General features: G+C 31.5%; 1 protein-coding gene across 1 annotated transcript in view; it reads right to left on the reverse strand.

Moving 5' to 3' along the window:
* Positions 1-2066: 2066 nt before the first annotated feature.
* Positions 2067-15264, reverse strand: part of LOC129915412 (dorsal-ventral patterning protein tolloid) — a 28182-nt gene continuing 14984 nt past the window's right edge. The window contains exons 10-13 of the mRNA XM_055994929.1: positions 14460-14746; positions 14097-14277; positions 2556-2809; positions 2067-2447 (exon numbers count right to left, since the gene is read on the reverse strand). Coding sequence (XP_055850904.1) covers positions 2190-2447; positions 2556-2809; positions 14097-14277; positions 14460-14746 — 980 coding nt within the window. The 3' untranslated portion in view covers positions 2067-2189. The remainder of the gene's footprint in view (positions 2448-2555; positions 2810-14096; positions 14278-14459; positions 14747-15264) is intronic.

Consider the following 15264-nt stretch of genomic DNA (forward strand, 5'->3'; position numbering starts at 1 on the left):
CGATTCCTGGGTGTGGTAAAAAAATTATATACTTTTAAAATAATTATTAATAGATATACTAAAAAGTAATGGAATGTTATATATAATATCAGATTAAAAGATAAAATTAATGATTTAAAACCAGTTAAAAAAGAATTCATTTTTGTTTTTGAATTTTTTTTTTTTTTTAATTTCGATAAGACGTACATATTAAAGAGCTATACAAGCTCTTCCGAAGCTGTCTGTCAAATCTCAAAGCTTCGGTAGAGCTTCGGTAAAGCTTCGTTTAAGATCCTTATAGAGGGTCAAACTCGTATAACGTTCTCCTTTTTTCATGCCCAACAACCTTACTAAAGTTTAAAAGAAGCTGAAATGTAGCTTTTTTAATACCTTAACCGAAACTGAAATGTTAGTTGGGAATGAGTGAAAATCTCCAATTTTTCCCTAGAGCTGCATACTGAAAAACGAAAAGCAAAACGACATTAATTTTACGTTCAAAATTTCGTAATGTTTCGCTTCAGCTGCTTACTACGCTTTAGTAGTTGGGAAGTGTATGATTATTATTCCCGACAAACAATTTTGGTTCTATAAAGCTTTACAGATGCAATTGTTGCTTCTGTAAAGCATTATATAAGCAAAATTGTTAGTAGGGTTCACAACTCAAAAATTCTCAAATTGCCGTAAAATTTAAAGTCTAGCTCCTCGAATAAACTTAATATATAAAAATGAGTTATTAAAACAAAAATCAATATAAATGCTACAAAATTTCATTTCATTTTATTTCTACTCCCTAACTTTTTATTTCTTTTCCCTTGTGTATTGTTTTGAATAGCACTGTAAGTTTTCTGATGTAGCCTTATTGATGCGAATACCACTTTCGTTTGTTGATGAGAATATTTACAGGAGTCTTACATTGTACTTCTTTACTGTTTAATAGGAGTGAAAAAAAGGTCGCCTTTTTGGTTCTAATGAGTCTTATACGAGTTTTACCGGTGTAAAATTAATCATGATGAGAAGCTTCTCAGGATCATTATAAAAGCGAGAATGTTAGTTGGACTTATAGTGCTTCAATTAATGCTGACAACTTGCCAGTAGTTTTGTTACACATCTGCCAAATGCAAAACCATTGTATATATATTCTTATAGTACTTTCATGAAGTAGAATTTTCTGTTTTGCGTCGCCACCGCTGGGATCGTTAGTTTATTTTATGTTTGAACCTTATGCAGAAAATTGAAGGGCAGATCTACCAAAAGATGTCGCTAAAGTATTTTCATGGATTGATAGTACTATAGAAATATATATACAATGGCAAAACAATGAGCCGATTCATTCTTGAAAAATAAAATGGCAAAATTCTGGCAAAAATAGTTATTTTTCCAATTTGAGTTCAAACTGCGCGAAAATAAACTGAGCGAAAACCGACAAACAATCTGTTATAACCTTCATGGTTCTGATATATGGTTAAATACTGTTTCTATATTGTATGGTTCTTGTATAGAATACAAGTTAAATACTAATAGTTTTATGTTGAAAGTATAGATGGCGCTATGTTTTTACGGTTAAGATTTTATTTTATTATTTAAAATTCGCAAAGAGATAAGTTCAAGTGCTTAACTCACTTTTCAGACTTTTTAATTGAAATTAAATTAAGTTTCTTGCACACGATATCGATGGTTTAACTTAATAACCTCGTACGTCGTTTTTGGCTCCTTGTTTAGAAATCGAAAAAAAACCTCTTCAACAAATTTTTAAAAAATTAAAGAAATAAAAAATAGTTGATTTCAGTTATTAAGCCCTTTATCAATCGTCAGTTAGACTATCACAAGAATAAATGTCAATATAAAAAAAAACTTTTATTCCTAGGAATAAGCTCTATCTAAGAAAGTCCGCACACATAGTCTGCGCATCCCTACTATGATTCTAAAGAAATGTTCAAAGATTCGATTTTATTCTTCAAAATTCACTTTTGAAAAGATGATAAATCTTTTGGCAATAAATGAAAATATAAATAGCTGTGAGGGCATTAATAAACAAAACTCTTCCTCCATCCTCAAACATAAATGAAAACAAACACATCCTTTTTTAATCAATTCTTTGTACTATTTATTATAAAATAATATCCTTAAAATCTATAAAAAATAATATACAAAATACATATTTACACACCATCGCATTTAATTCCCATCCAAAAGCATCCTTCTGAATGTCCTTAAATAAACTTCCCAATACCACCCAATCTACGATTACCTTCATCGTAGTCATCATACATATTACCACCATCCGCTGCATAGTATACACTCTTCATATATCCTGGGAATGGTGTAACCGAATCCAATGCATCTCCAGATTCTTCGTCGGGTGGTTCAACAACCACAAATGATATAGCAAAACCCTTTAATGAAGTACTTTCATCTGACTGAAATCGAACCAAAAGGGTATCCGAGTATGAAGTCACTGCTGCTGGTTTCTAAAAAGAAAATATAAAAAACAAAAAACAAAACGAAAAAAAAAGAAGAAAAAAATAAAGAAATTAGTATCCTTGTTGGCTTTTAAGTGTCCTTTCAATCAAACTTACCCTATTGCCACAGTATTTTCCGTGGTTTGTGTTTCTCATGTAATTCACATCTTCAGTTATTTCAACTGAATCATAGTCACATCCATCCGAGTACTCTACTTCGAAGGCAAGGAATGTTATCTTAACACTGCTCTCGGGGTCAGCTTGGATACGCCAGTTGCAGTACATATTGCGCTTATATGGTCGACTTCCGAACCTAGGATGCGAGTAAAACACCTGAGTTTTGTTGGTTGCGCGCAAATATCCTCCACATTCTGTAGAAAAAAAAGAAACAAGAACAAATTTAAGTTTGCGAATAAACATGTAGTTTTTTTTTCAATTTGGTTTAAAGCAGAGTATATTTTCTCCTTCCGTTGTAGGGATAAGGATTTATAGAAGGAGTTGATAGTACAAATATGGTTGCCATTTCTTTTATATCTAAGAAGTTTGTCTATAGATTCCCTATTATAGCCCACAATGTATTTTTATGGCTCACGTTGGGCGCCAATTAAACAAAATATTACTTTTTCAATGAAATAGAGATCCTTAAATGGACAGCCAAAGCAAGTTGTTGCTAAGCGGATCTAATATATAATTTAGTAAAAAAAAAAAAAATGAATGTATCCCACATTGGGCGCCAATTAAAAAAATACTTTTCGTAGAAATTCAGTTTTTTTTTTGTTACAAACCAACTCAAAATGTTATTAAAAAATATACAATACGTCTTCTTTTGTTGAAGTAGCTATCAAAAAATAATTATGTAATCCTGAATTGGGCGCCAATTAAAAAATTTAAGTTTTTAAAGTCAGATTTTTTCTAATTTGTGTCCATAAACTCTAATGAGAGTTATAATTACTTCTTAGGTTAAAAATGTATAACACATTCTATTTCCAATTCAGTACCATTTCAACCAACTTGGCTATTATACACATGAAAACAACCTCGACCTCAACCTTTTGAATTTTATTTTCCTACTTTATACAATCTTCATCTTTAACATCGCATACACGCATACGAATATTATGTCGATGTGGATACATTTTATAAAGAAGACGAAGAAGAGGTCTAAGTCCCGTCAAAGTGCACAAGGATAAGATTCAATATTTTATGGTTTTTCATTTCTAAAGCTTTACGCAAGATCAACATCAGCCAAAAAAAAAAAAGAGAAGCACACCATCATGCATCCTGAAACTGAATGAAATTCATATATATAAATCTAAGTATGCTCAACAACTCACAAATATAAATATAAGTTTTGTGTAGGTAGATTCCGGCAAAAAAAAAAGACTCCCAGATGAATTTTCTAAATCTAAAAGATGTGAAGCTCTCGCTCTCGTTTTCTTGTTAAACACAAACACACACGAATTCACTATAAAACTTATGGGGTTGAATGTTACATTAAAGGTGAGTAGCACACATCGCATATATGAAATACACGAGTATAAGCTAAAAGGGATACAAAAATCCTTTTTATGCGTTGACGCGATATATAAAGATTTAATGTTAGATGGCATTCATAAATATGACTTATTTTTAATTTAGAAAAAAAAAAAGAAAAAAAAAAAAACAAATGAAAAAACAGTAATAAGAGTGACAGATGTGGATGTTACGTAAAATCAAAAGGATTTTTTTTCTTTGTCATTCAATGCGTGAACAGTAAAAGGATCTTTTGAAATACGCAGCTTATTAATGATGGACGAAAGTATTATGTTCATGTTATGAACAAAAATCAATAGGAATAAAAGTAATGATTAAAAAATGTTTAGTTCTTGGCAAGCAAGGCGTAAAAGGTTGCAAGGATATCATTATTGTTTAGATTTTTTCCTATTTTCAAGTTAATTTGAAATCTTTTGAAAGCTTATAGCTTTGAATGAGATTTTAATGACCAGAGTACCATTTCTTAAAATACGATGAAACACAATATTAACTGCTTCACATAGAAAAATGCGTTTTAATCTAAATAGTTTTTCACGCCTTGAGTAAACCACATAGAAAACCGAAACCTAAATATTAAAATAGCTAAATATTAAAAATAACGTTGGATATATGATGACGTAAAACTAAAATGCAATCACAATTATAACAGAAAGACATTAGGAACTTTACAACGCTTTGTTTTGATAAAATAGATGTATCCACAGGGCACTCAAAAAATGGCGATATAAGGGCAGTGAACGGAAACAATTTTCACGATCTTTTTTTTCAACCCTCGGTTATTAAAAATACTCTAACTTTTATAGATCAGAAATTGAAGATTTTGTTTAAATTAAGATTTTGGGATTTAATTGAATGAAGTGTTTTTAAGAAACTGATTCTCAAACTCGGAATTTGAAAAAAATGAAATGAGCAAAAAAAAAAAAATAATTGTCGATTTTTAAAATTGTTCGTAATCAAAAATATGAATCCTTAAAATAAAAAACCTAGGCTATTTTTTCATCTCATTTCGTTCAAATTCGTATGCGATCTGGCGATTTTAAATATAATGAAGAGTGAATAAATTGGGCATTTATTTATGAAATTTAAACAAATTAGGTATACGAAAGAAAAAAATAAATTTGAATAAGTACCTAATAAATTACTATTCACAAAAATCTTAATTTAAATAAAAACAAACAATACGGCAGCAGTGACAATTTCTGACCCATAAGTATTTTGAATTACGGACGTTTGAAAAAAAAAAATGTTTATCAAAATCGGATCTGTTCGGAAGGGTTTCGAAGTAATAGCTTTAGTTACAAAAGTCGCATAATTTTTAATATTAAAGAGCCGTTTGCTGAGTCGAAACTTAAGCAATTAATTAGCAAAAAAAAAACAGGATCAAATAAATTATATATATTAAAAACAAAAATTGCAATGGATAAAATATTTTCTTTAAAGTCTCATGGTCTCATTTTAAAGCATGTATTTTTTTCTTTGAGTTGTTGGTAAAAAACACAAAAATGCATACGATTTTATAAGCGATATCTATCAATAAATTGCACTTAATTTTTTTTTTTTATTTAAAATTTTCCAAATACTCTCTGTTTCAAATTCAGTTGTTTTTTTTCCTTATGATAGTATTAGCGGTATCTGTCAATCAGTGGCGTACGATGAGTCGCTGGGGCCCCGGGGCAAGACTAAATTTTGGGGACCCTTTGATATTTGGGGACCCCTTAGATACAAAAAAAAATTACGTATACGCCATACATTTTTTTTGAAGTTATACTTCTTATGGGAGGGTGGGTATGAAAATTTACTTTTTGACAAGAATGTCAAAGGGATTATGACGCGATCACCCTGGGTAGCAGGGCTGTCGTTTCACCTTTAGAGTAGGCAGTACTTTAGTATTTAAAAATGCAGTACGCCGCAGTACGGCAAACATAAAACACACAACACGTTGCAAGTTACATGTTTCATGTGGCAAGTTGCATGTGGCAAGTCGTATGTGGCAAGTTGCATGTGGCAAGTTGCATGTGGCAAGTTGTATGTGGCAAGTTGCGTGTGGCAAGTTGCATGTGGCAAGTTGCGTGTGGCAAGTTGCATGTGGCAAGTTACATGTGGCAAGTTGCATGGGGCAAGTTGCACGAATTTCCATGTGGCAAGTTGCCAGGGTTGCAAAAAGCTCACATTTCAGCTCAGCTCACAGCTCAGCTCAAATTTGAGCTAGGTACCATAGCTTAGCTCATTTGAGCTGAGCTGAAAGTGAGCTGAGCTGAAAGTGAGCGCCCCAACTTCCAACGCCTATATCTCGGAATTTTGAAAAAAATGAAAAAAAATGTTTTGATGCCAAAAGGTAGCGAGGACTCTAACCTACATTTGGGTACAACTCCCATCCCTGTAGGTGCACGCGTTCTCAAACCGGGTGAACTTAAAGGTAAAAAAAAAGTTAAGCCCGATTCTGAAAAAATAGGCATGATGTGGCGGTTTAACATGGAAGGCGATTTTTTAAAAATCTGACAATGTGCAAAGCGTAGGCCCATGACACAAGCTATCATTGGGTATCACTCCCAAAAATTGCTCTCAAGTGGTTTAGCTTCCAGGACCGTTCAAAGATTCGGGGATTTTTTGAAAAAAAATTTTACCCCAACTTTCAAACGCGATTTTCTCGGAATTTTGAAAAAAATCGAAAAACCGGATTATACCACTATCGGCTAGCTGAGAATATAAGCTTTCATATGGCACCACTCCCCTGTCTCTAGATCAAAGCGTTCCAACGCCTATATCGCGGAATTTTGAAGAAAATGAAAATAAAATTTTTGATGCCAAAAGATAGCGGGGACTCTAACCTACATTTGGGTACAACTCCCATTCCTGTAGGTCCACGCGTTCTCAAACCGGAAGAACTTAAAAGTAAAAAAAAATAGGCGCGATTCTGAAAAAAAAGGCATGATGTGGTGGTTTAACATGGAAGGCGATTTTTTAAAAATCTGATAATGTGCAAAGCGTAGGCCCATGACACAAGCTATCATTTGGCATCACTCCCAAAAATTGCTCTAAAGTGGTTTAGCTTCCAGGAGCGTTTAAAGATTCGGGGATTTTTCGAAAAAAAAATTTACCCCAACTTTCAAACGCGATTTTCTCGGAATTTTGAACAAAGTCGAAAAACCGGATTGTACCGGAATTTTTTTTTATGATAAAAAAAGAAATATTTTACTAAAAAAAATAGAAATATTATTTACTATCAAAAACACCAAGAGAAAAGATCACGAAAAATTATCTGTCTTATTTATAAAAATATCTATGTGTTAAAATAATTCCATTAATAACTAGAACCAAACATCTTAAGCTATGGTGTTATATAAAAGTTTAAAATATCTTCATATTTCATTATACTTTCCAAATAAAAATCAATGTATCCTCTCACCCATCACAGCTCAGCTCAGCTCACTTTACCTTAGCTCACCCAACAGCTCAGCTCAACCATCAGCTCAGCTCACTTTCAGCTCAGCTCAAATGAGCTGAGCTATGGTACATATCTCAATAGTGAGCTAGCTCAAAATTTGAGCTGAGCTGCGAGCTGAGCTCAGCTCACTTTTGAGCTTTGTAGCAACCCTGCAAGTTCCATATTGCTACTACTAGTGCTGAAGCACACACAATTCTCATAAAATTACCATATCGCACATTTTATGCGCAATCATTTACTTTCGTTAACCATATACAGGGTGTCCCACAGTTACCGCCCCAAATGAAAACCATAGATTCCTGAGGTAATTTTAAGTCGAAAAACTTAAGAGGCAATTTTCTCGTTTTCGTCCCGTTTTCGAGTTACCACGGTTTTTATGATTTTTGCTCTCTTGTCCTTTAACTGGCCTTATCTTTGCCAAACTACGTTTGATTTGAAAGATTTTTTTTACAACCAATCAAGAATTCATTACAGTTTAAGTTTGTCTCATAACTTTTTTTTCTGCGGATAACCGTTTCTCCGCCATTTTGCATCAAACACAATTTTCTTCGTTTTTTAAGTTGTTGTTTACACTTTCATATCAATTAAGTTAAAAAAACACGTTAATAAGCATTAATTTTTTGTGCTTTTTATTAAAGCCCAGTTTATTTCCATAAAAAAAAATAAGTTTCATTTCATAAAAAAGGCTACTGAAAGTAATTAAAAAAAAATAAACAAACTGAGTGAATAAAAAAAAAATAATTTTTAAATAAAAAATTAATTTAAATGAATTAAAAACTTTTTCTGAGCTATTGTGGTTAAGAAAAGAACAAATAGACAAAGCTCAGAAAAAGTTTTAATTCATTTAAATTATTTTTTTATTTAAAAATAATTTTTTTTTATTCACTCAGTTTGTTTATTTTTTTTTTTTATGACTTTCAGTAGCCTTTTTTATGAAATAAAACTTATTTTTTTTATGGAAATAAACTGGGCTTTAATAAAAAGCACAAAAAATTAATACTTATTAACGTGTTTTTTTTACTTAATTGATATGAAAGTGTAAACAACAACTTAAAAAACGAAGAAAATTGTGTTTGGTGCAAAATGGCGGAGAAACGGTTATCCGCAGAAAAAAAAGTTTTGAGACAAACTTAAACTGTTATGAATTCTTGATTGGTTGTAAAAAAAATCTTTCAAATCAAACGTAGTTTGGCAAAGATAAGGCCAGTTAAAGGACAAGAGAGCAAAAATCATAAAAACCGTGGTAACTCGAAAACGGGACGAAAACGAGAAAATTGCCTCTTAAGTTTTTCGACTTAAAATGACCTCAGGAATCTATGGTTTTCATTTGGGGCGGTGACTGTGGGACACCCTGTATAGTACGTTCTGAACCGCACAACATGAGTAAAGTTCACAGATTAAATTGAAAACTACATGGACGCAAGGAGGATGAAAGAATTAATAATTTATTGTTCACTTGATAAAAATGTAAAAAACGAAGTGTGGATTAATTAATTTAATAATAGAAATTAAAAAAATCAAATGAAATTCATTTATATATGTATTAGAGCCTACGATTTTGTTCGTGTATTTAATTACACGTGTACCCGATACACGTGTACACGTGTATCTAAAAAACGTTTACACGTGTATCTTATTTACACGTGTATTTATTAAATACACGTGTATTTATATTTACACGTGTAAATACGAAACAAAATGATTTTTTTGCTTTTTGGGGGTAAAATAAAAGTTTTTAAAACTAAACAACTGAAGATTATTGTGCAAATAAATAGTTCGAATTGGAAAAATAGTATTTGAACTTTTTGAAGACCTTATAAATAATTTATTCAAAAATTAAAAATAATGATGTGCCTTTTCATTAAAAAAAAGCTAATAAATTTTTCCAAGATATATTTGCATATTGCCTACTGTGTCTTTCTCAGAAGAAAGTGTACCAACTGTTACATGTTTTTTTTTTTTTTTTTGTTAATCACCGTTTATTTGAAGATCATATGGTTTACTAAGTTCATAGTGAAAGTGTAAAAGGTGTTTTATAAATAAAGCGACAAATTCAATCAAAATAAATTTTAAAATTAAACTAAAATATGAAGCCAAGGAGTTGGGTATGGCAATATGCCCACCGAGAAGGGACAAATGCCTACTGTGACTTATGTAGTTCACAACAAAACAACCGTTTTTCTTGTCCCGGTGGAACAACCGGAGCCCTTGGACGGCATTTAAAGGGACTCCATGGAGTCAATTTAATTATTTTATATGTTTTGTTGCTTGGTAATCTAATCTAATCTGCTTTATTTTTTTACTTTTTAGTCGTATAATATTTGAAAGAAGATGATAATTTGCTTGGGTGGTATGAGCTCCCAAAGCCCCTCTCTTGCAATTTACCTACAAAAGCTTTTGCGATATTTAGAATGGGATAAAATAGATTTGGGGTGTTTCAACCCCCCAATGCCCCTCCCCTGAGTTCGGACCCCAAAATATTGCGTTGCAATCCAAACTTCATATGTGTACAAAGTTCAGTTCGATACGATAATGGGAATCGGGTCAAAATTTTTTTCCAAGATTTATATGGCTAGGGTTAGATAAGAATTTCCAATTAAATTTTCCGTGTAATTTCAATGTGTAAATCTAGCCAATAACCGCAAAAACCTGAACAATATCCTTTTCATTCAATATAATACATATTTTAGGAAATCGCCACCAAATCTACCTGTTCGAACGCTATTTACACGTGTAAATATAAATACACGTGTAAATATAAATACACGTGTATTTACAAATACACGTGCTTCGGCACGAATTATTTAAATACACGTGTAGCACGTGTATACCTTAATACACGTGCAATAGTAGGCTCTAATATGTATACTGAATGAGAAGTATAACTTCAGTCGAGTGTACATGTGTACACACACTCTTTTTTTTTGTATGGCTTATTTGTTTTTAGGTTTATTTTAATGTTTTAATACATATGTTCGTAATGCACTTTGCTATACTTACTTAAAATGTCTATCATAAAAGTAGTAAATACTTGTACTAGGGGCCCTAAAATTTTTTTTCGCTTAGAACTGATTCCTAAGTGTACATAAATCCTTATGTGACGCAGAGGAAAAAATAGGGAACAAGATTTTATGTTCTACTTAAATATTTAAGTTTCGTTGCAGCAAATGAGTCTAGGTTTTGTATTTTTAATATTAACACATAGTTGTAAGTTGTTGGACGAAATTTAAAAATATAATAAATTAATTATTTACATTTTCACAGATGCTATCCGAAACTGAATTGTTGACACTTTTGTGCCTTTTTCAAATATAGGAATTTTCTGATAGGTTCAATATTAATGTTGAAATACATAATGTATGATTAAATAGTCAAAATTGTAAGAAATTCGAGGATTATTTAAAAAAATTTTAATGCACACATTTTGCATTGAATTTCTTTTTAATGGAGAAAATTTTTTATTTGAATAGAAATTTTTTAATAGAAATTATTTGTATTTCCAATTAAAATTTTACTTCCCATACAAATATTAAAATTCGTGGTTTTATTTGAGAATCATTTACCTAACTCAAAAATAATTATAATGAAAGGACTTATAAAAAAAATTACGGTTCTTGGAAAAAACAAACTAAAAATCATCTGTACCGAGTTTCAATTCAACATCCATCCATTAGTTTATAGGAACTCAAATCAACATACTGACACGTTCAAACCGATATGGACGGTATGACCAGAGGTATTTATTTTCATAATGGGTATGTTGGTTTTGATTAAAATATAGTATTATTCATTTTTACATCAAGCCAATACTTGTTTGATAAACAGAATTCTGAAAAATTACCAATATTCGTAAAAAAAATAAACGGCTACGAATTTTTCAGTTATAACTAGCATTTTTTGAGATAAAGTCAGACAGAGCTAAACTTTTGCTCCCATATAAAATTTTCGCCAAATTCAGCCGAGCTAAGATGAATTCAAGAATTTCAGCTGAGTTGCTCGTCTAAAAAAACACATTCAAAAAATCACATTTTCGTTAAAAATAATACATTTTGGAAGAAAAATGGCACGTAAAATACAACACGATATGCATACTAGGCTAGAGCCATTTAATAATAAAAAAGTTATAGGGATCATTCTTAGCGAGATGTTCAGACCAAAAGGCTTTTGAAACTACCTACAAACTACCTTTGTAAAATATGACGGAAATAGGTCTATTTTTTAAGCCTGTAGCTGTAGGAAAAACAAGAACCTTCACTTTTCCACAAAAAGAAATTTAAATAACTTCAATTTGTATTTGAATTCAAAGAAAGAAGTATTCTTTTTTAAATTTCTACGATGGATGAGATATCACCATTTTTCAATTGTCTCAACACATAAAATTGTCCTGTATAATACAGAAAGTTCTTTAGTCTCTGTTGTAAATAAAGAAAAAAAAAAAACTACCTAATAGATAATTTCATCCAATTCAAAAAGATTTAACTTATGTAATTTTAATTCCTATAAAGAGAGAAAAAAAACGTAATTTTAATGCAAATCCGATTAAACTTGAACGCAACTTTGGACAAAGGAGTTTAAAAATAAAATCAATTTAATTTCCTCTTTTTAACTTTGAAAATATTAAATAAAACAAAACTTCATTTCCCATCGTATTCTATATTAATCCTTGCAGTGTCCTAGATTTTGAATACCAAGAATATCATTTCCGTTCTCTGCTCTACCTTCTGTGGCACATTTTGATAAACCAACAAAGAAAATCACCCACTTAGTAGAGATACGTATATAGGTATCACCTAGAGCAGACCCAGACCCATCAGATAAAAAAAAAAAAAGAGTGGGTGTACACATGTACACGCGACTGAAGTTATACTTCTCACTCAGTATATTAAATGAATTTCATTTCATATTTTTATTTTTATTATTTTTGTTTTATATTATTATTCGAATAGTCAAATAGCGTATTTTTTCAACAATCTCAGCTTATGGTGATCTTAGGAAATTTTTTGATACTATCTCCGTACCTTAAACCAGGACTTCCCTGAATATAGTTATGCATGAAAAAACTTTATAATTGGAAATTAAGAATCTTCATACCAATTTCCGGGGCTAATTTTTTCAAAAAAAAAAAACTAAATTTTATCTACGATTGATGGCCTTTATATCAATACAGGTTTAGTTTTAGTCTATATTGCTTTCTTTTCCTTTTATTTTTGAGTACCTATTTACATTTTGTTTTTTTTTTTTTTTTTGAAGCAAGCCACACACAACTTGCCACATGCAACTTGCCACATGCATTTTGCACATGCAACTTGCCACATGCAACTTGCCACATGCTACTTGCCACACGCAACTTGCCACATACAACTTGCCACATTTTGCATACTGAATGGAACATGCCTCGTGCTACTTGCCTCATGCACTTGCACCATGTTTCATGCCACATGGTATTTGCCACATGCCACATGCAACTTGCGACATGAAACAAGCAACTTGCCACGTGTTGTCTGTTTTTTTTTACCGTACTGCGGCGTACTGCATTTTTAAATACTAAAGTACTACCAACTCAAAAGGTGAAACGACAGCCCTGGCTGCCCAATTATCTCGGAGAGTGCGATCGCGTCATAATCCCTTTGACATTCTTGTCAAAAAACAAATTTTCATACCCACCGTCCCATAAGAAGTATAACTTCAAAATATCCAAAAGGACAAAAAATAAAATGCACGACTGGGGCCGCACGTACTTGCTCTTATGATAAAAGTAGCTTTTATGTCAAAGATTTAAAAAAAAAATATATTGAATTAGTTAAAATTTGATTTTTTTAAGGAATTTCAGAAGAAATGAAAAAATACGAAATTATTTTTTTTTAGTTTTTCTTACGTCATATTTTTGTTACTCGTGTTTTTTTGACAAAAACAAAAAACGCAATTAGCTACATATATTAAAATCACTTAAAGCATTATGTATATCAAATTTAGTCTAGAAAATTGTAATAACTCATTAACGGTGTACGGGAAGAGCCGACATCAAAGATTAAAAAAAATGTAAAGTCATATTTCCATTATCCGTATTTTTTGAGAAAAACTAAAAATGCAGTTACGTTAGATTTACGTATAACATTACTTGTGTAAAATTTAATCGAAATCGTTAGAGTCATTTACGAGAAAATTGCAATAACTCCATTAAGATGTACGGGAAGAGCCGACATCCGCGATTTAAAAAAGAGTTAATGTCATATTTTCACTATCCGCATTTTTTGAGAAAAACTAAAAACGCAGTTATGTTAGAACTGCAAACAGCATTACGTATGTTAAATTTAATCAAAATCGTTAGAGCCGTTTTCGAGAAAGTTGCAATAACTCCAAAACTTTGTATGGGAGGTATACGTTTAAAGCGAGATATTAAAAAACAAAAAAAAACCAACCTTGGAAATTACAAAAAAATCATCTGTACCAAATTTCAAGAAAATCCCTCAACCCGTTTAGGCTGCAGCTTCATGTACAGCTTTTTGTGACGACGCACCGACGCACCGACGCACAGACCGACGGACGTCATGACGAAAACCACTTTTTCGAACTTCTCCATCATCGTAATGTTAGTTTTGATTAAAACCTCGAATTTTTTTTTTTACACGAAACCAATACTTGCCCTATTGAGCAAGTAAAAATAAATAAGACCGACTTACCTGTTGAATAAGTTGCCATAAATCCCTTCTTTTGTAGACCAGCATCAGTTTTCAGAACCATAAAAATTTCATTTGTAGACGCCAACACTGCGTATGGCTCTCTACCACCACAGTAGACTCCCAATGTCGAGCTGTTTTCCGATCTACCATCATGGATAGAAACAGAATCATAAATGCATTCCTGAATTTTTGAAAAAAAAATAAAAAAAAAAAAAAAAAAAAAACAGAAAGGAAAATGTGAAAAAGATGAATTTCGCATGAAAAGCACGAACTTTATTGAATTTTATACAAAAAAGGAAACACACTAAAAAAATTATAGCAAAAAGGAATATCCTTGTGTGTATCCAAAGTAAGTATCCTTACCTGATGATTTTCCACCTCAAACTCGTGGAAAGTTAACTGGACTCGATGTCCCAGGACTGTGGAAAAATGCCAAAAGCAATATGTGTTCCGGGGATATTCCTCTGGATAATTGGGGCTGTGGACTATCCCATACGGATTGGTTATTTCAAATTTGCATTTCGTTTCGGTACAGTTGTGGCCATCATCGTTCAGAGTATAGCCATTCCGGCAACTGCACTTGTACGAGCCCAGTGTATTCTGGCAGTGGTGCTGGCAACCGGCATTGTTCTCACTGCATTCGTCCTTATCTGCATAACAACAATAACAATGAAGAAGAAACAAAACGAAAAATTAAAACAAAAAAATTCAAAAGAAGAAATTAATCCGATATTCGTTGTAACATCTCTACAAATATCTCTATGAATAGTGTGACCAGAGTTTGATTAATATAACTTTTTTTCTTCGATATAAGCAGATTTGAAAGATTGGTATTTGAATTAAATATAAATATATTCCACTTATTGTCCACCAACAAAATTGAGTGAAATTTTAAATAAAATAAGGAAATTTCAGGTTGGAGATGATGATACCCATAGAAAATATCATTTCACTCGTAAAACCACTCAATTTTTACTTACACTTCAACTATTACGCAAAGTTAAGACATTTAAAAAATTTATCTAAACAAACTTACATGGAAAATTAAAAAATACAAAAAAAAACTCAAAATATAATCTTAATTAGGTATCATTTCGCTCGAAAACAAGCTCAATTTTTTTGAACATCTTCTTTATTTTGACAGTACTTTCCCAGAAAATGAGAAAAT

Source organism: Episyrphus balteatus, chromosome 3 (genome assembly GCF_945859705.1).
Source record: "Episyrphus balteatus chromosome 3, idEpiBalt1.1, whole genome shotgun sequence".
In the NCBI taxonomy this organism is placed as follows: Eukaryota; Metazoa; Arthropoda; class Insecta; order Diptera; family Syrphidae; genus Episyrphus; species Episyrphus balteatus.